Source organism: Aegilops tauschii, chromosome 7 (assembly GCF_002575655.3).
Source record: "Aegilops tauschii subsp. strangulata cultivar AL8/78 chromosome 7, Aet v6.0, whole genome shotgun sequence".
In the NCBI taxonomy this organism is placed as follows: Eukaryota; Viridiplantae; Streptophyta; class Magnoliopsida; order Poales; family Poaceae; genus Aegilops; species Aegilops tauschii.
This window is the reverse complement of record NC_053041.3, coordinates 378,617,098-378,620,383: the sequence shown is the minus strand read 5'-3', so window position 1 is coordinate 378,620,383 and position 3,286 is coordinate 378,617,098. Positions and strand designations below refer to the sequence as shown.

The 3,286-nt window shown below is 47.9% G+C and overlaps 1 protein-coding gene across 1 annotated transcript; it reads left to right on the top strand.

Annotated features, from left to right (window-relative positions):
• Positions 1-661: 661 nt before the first annotated feature.
• On the top strand, positions 662-1,879 carry LOC141027183 (uncharacterized). Its single transcript, XM_073504162.1, has one exon. It carries the CDS (start codon positions 662-664, stop codon positions 1,877-1,879), a length of 1,218 nt encoding a protein of 405 aa, XP_073360263.1.
• The last annotated feature ends 1,407 nt before the right edge of the window (positions 1,880-3,286 follow it).

Genomic DNA, 3,286 nt, shown 5'->3' with positions numbered 1-3,286 from the left:
ATCTCCCTACTTCGGATACAATAGGTGGTATCATTATTGGGTGGGACTCCTCCAGAGTGATGATTTTGAACGTGGTTCTGGATACTAACTTCCTCACCGGTTACGTGTCCCCCCTGGAGGGGCCCGTGTGGTGGCTTTCGGTGGTCTACGGGCCGCAGGAAGATGAGCAGAAAATCAATTTCCTCGAGGAGCTTTCGGAGAGAAGGATCATTTGCCCGGGTCCATGTCTTGTGATTGGAGACTTTAACCTGATTCTTAACACAGCGGACAAGAATAACAACCGGATTGATCGCTGGATGATGGGAAAATTCAAGCGGTTTGTGGATGATAATGGCATTACGGAGTTTTTCTTGCATGGACGGAAATTCACTTGGAGCAATGAACGCGAGGTTCCCACGCTGACGAAAATTGATAGAGCTTTTGTATCGGTGGACTGGGAGCTAGATCACCCTGATTGCTTGCTGCAAGCCCTATCTACCTCGACATCGGACCACTGCCTCTATACCTATCGCTAGAGGAGCACCTTCAACCAAGGAAGCGCTTCAGATTTGAGCTTTTCTGGATCAAGCTCGACGGATTTCTGGACGCTGTGACGGAAGCTTGGGTATGTGAGGACGTGATCACGGATCCCTTCCACAGATTGGATATTCTCCTTCGGAACATGGCGAAGCATCTCACCGCTTGGGGTCAACGGATGGTGGGCAATATCAAGCTGCAAATCGCATGCGCTAATTTGGTTATTCTGCGACTGGATTGCACCCAGGAGATCAAGCTTCTTACGGAGGGGGAGAGATGGCTGTGGGCTACTCTGAAGCACTTGGTGCTGGGTCTTGCATCCCTGGAAAGAACAATAGCACGGCAAAGATCCCGCATTAAATGGCTTCAAGAAGGAAATGCCAGCACTAACTTGTTCCACCTGATCACGAACGGACGGAAAGCCAAAAATTTCATCCTTGCCATAGAGAAGGATGGAGAAATGATAACAGATCAAAAAGGGAAAGAGGAGGCATTCTTTGAAGCGTTGAAGGAGATCATGGGGAGAGATTCGGCGCAAGCACACCGTGGATCTGGAGTATCTGAACCTTACTGCCCTGGATCTCTCAGAGCAGGACTTGATCTTTCAGGAGGAGGAAGTTTGGAAGGTTATCAAAGAAATGCCGTCGGACAGGGCTCCGGGGCCGGATGGTTTCATTGGGATATTTTTTCAAAAAGCTTGGGGCGTGGTCAAGAGATATGTTATGGCAACAGTTCACAACTGTTCTTGGACAATGGTTGGGGCTTCAGAAGATTAAATCAAGCCCTAATCTCGCTTATTCCAAAATCGCCAGATGCATGCACAGTCAAGGACTTCCGCCCCATTTGCTTGGTTCACAACATTCCTAAGATCGCATCCAAACTCCTCGCAACTAGCCTGTGCCGTCGTATGCCTGAACTCGTCAATGTCAACCAATCAGCATTCATCAAGGGGCATAGTATTCATGACAACTTTCTCCTGGTCAGGCAAATGGCGAGACGATTGCATAAAAGCAAGACCAAAGGGGTGCTGCTGAAACTTGACATATCGAAGGCATTTGATTCTCTATCCTGGTTGTTTCTCTTCGAAGTGCTGCGGGCGAAGGGGTTCTCGGATCGGTGGCTGTGCTCTATCGCGACCCTTTTGTCTACTGCCAGCTCCCGTGTCATGGTCAATGGATGTGCGGGACAAAAATTTAGGCATGCTTGCAGTCTCAGGCAAGGAGAATCCCTCTCGCCGCTGCTTTTCGTTATAGCCATGGACGTCCTTACGACAATTATCAGCAAGGCGCACGACTCACAGATCCTGGGCAAGTTGAATGGGTGTGGACCTCTCCAGCGGCTGTCACTATATGCAGATGATTGATATGTCTCCGTCGTATCTATACTTTTTGATTGTTCCATGCAAATATTATACAACTTATACACTTTTGGCAACTTTTTATACTATTTTGGGACTAACATATTGATCCAGGTGCCCAGTGCCAGTTCCTGTTTGTTGCATGTTTTATGTTTCGCATAAACCTCATACCAAACGGAATCCAAACGGGATAAAAACGGACGGAGAATATTTTTGGAATATTTGGAGAATTCCGGAAGAAGAATCAACGCGAGACGGTGCCCGAGGAGGGCACGAGGCAGGGGGGCGCGCCCCACCCCCTGGGCGCGCCCCTGACCCTCGTGGGCCCCCCATAAGGCGGTTGCTGCTCTACTTTGGATGCAAGAAAACTAATTTTTGAAGAAAAATCTGGGCGAAGGTTTCAATCCAATCGGAGTTACGGATCTCCATATATACACGAAACGGTGAAAGGGTAGCCGGATGAGAACGCAGAAACAGAGAGAGACAGAGAGACAGATCCAATTTCGGAGGGGCTCTCGCCCCTCCCATGCCATGGAGGCCAAGGACCAGAGGGGAAACCCTTCTCCCATCTAGGGAGGAGGTCAAGGAAGAAGAAGAAGAAGGGGGCCCCTCTCCCCCTCTCTTCCGGTGGCGCCGGAACGCTGCCGTGGCCACCATCATCATCACCGCGATCTTCACCAACACCTACGCCATCTTCACCAACATCTCCATCACCTTCCCCCCTCTATCTACAGCGGTCCACTCTCCCACAACCCGTTGTACCCTCTACTTGAACATGGTGCTTTATGCTTCATATTATTATCCAATGATGTGTTGCCATCCTATGATGTCTCAGTAGATTTTCGTTGTCCTATCGGTGGTTGATGAGTTGCTATGATTGATTTCATTTACTTGTGGTTATGTTGCTGTCCTTTGGTGCCCATCATATGAGTGCGCGCGTGGATCACACCATAGGGTTAGTTGTATGTTGATAGGACTATGTATTGGAGGGCAAGAGTGACAGAAGCTTCAACCTAGCATAGAAATTGATGCATACGGGATTGAAGGGGGACCAATATATCTTAATGCTATGGTTGGGTTTTACCTTAATGAACGTTAGTAGTTGCGGATGCTTGCTAATAGTTCCAATCATAAGTGCATAGAATTCCAAGTCAGGGATGACATGCTAGCAGTGGCCTCTCCCACATAAAACTTGATATCGGTCTAGTAAAGTAGTCAATTGCTTAGGGACAATTTCGCAACTCCTACCACCACTTTTCCACACTCACTATATTTACTTTATTGCTTCTTTATCTAAACAGCCCCTAGTTTTTATTTACGTGCTCTTTATTATCTTGCAAACCTATCCAACAACACCTACAAAGTACTTCTAGTTTCATACTTGTTCTAGGTAAAGCGAACGTCAAGCGTGCG

What these genes read in the sequence shown, in the direction of transcription:
- LOC141027183 (XM_073504162.1), top strand. Translation starts at nt 662, where the DNA reads ATGGCGAAGCATCTCACCGCTTGGGGTCAACGGATGGTGGGCAATATC.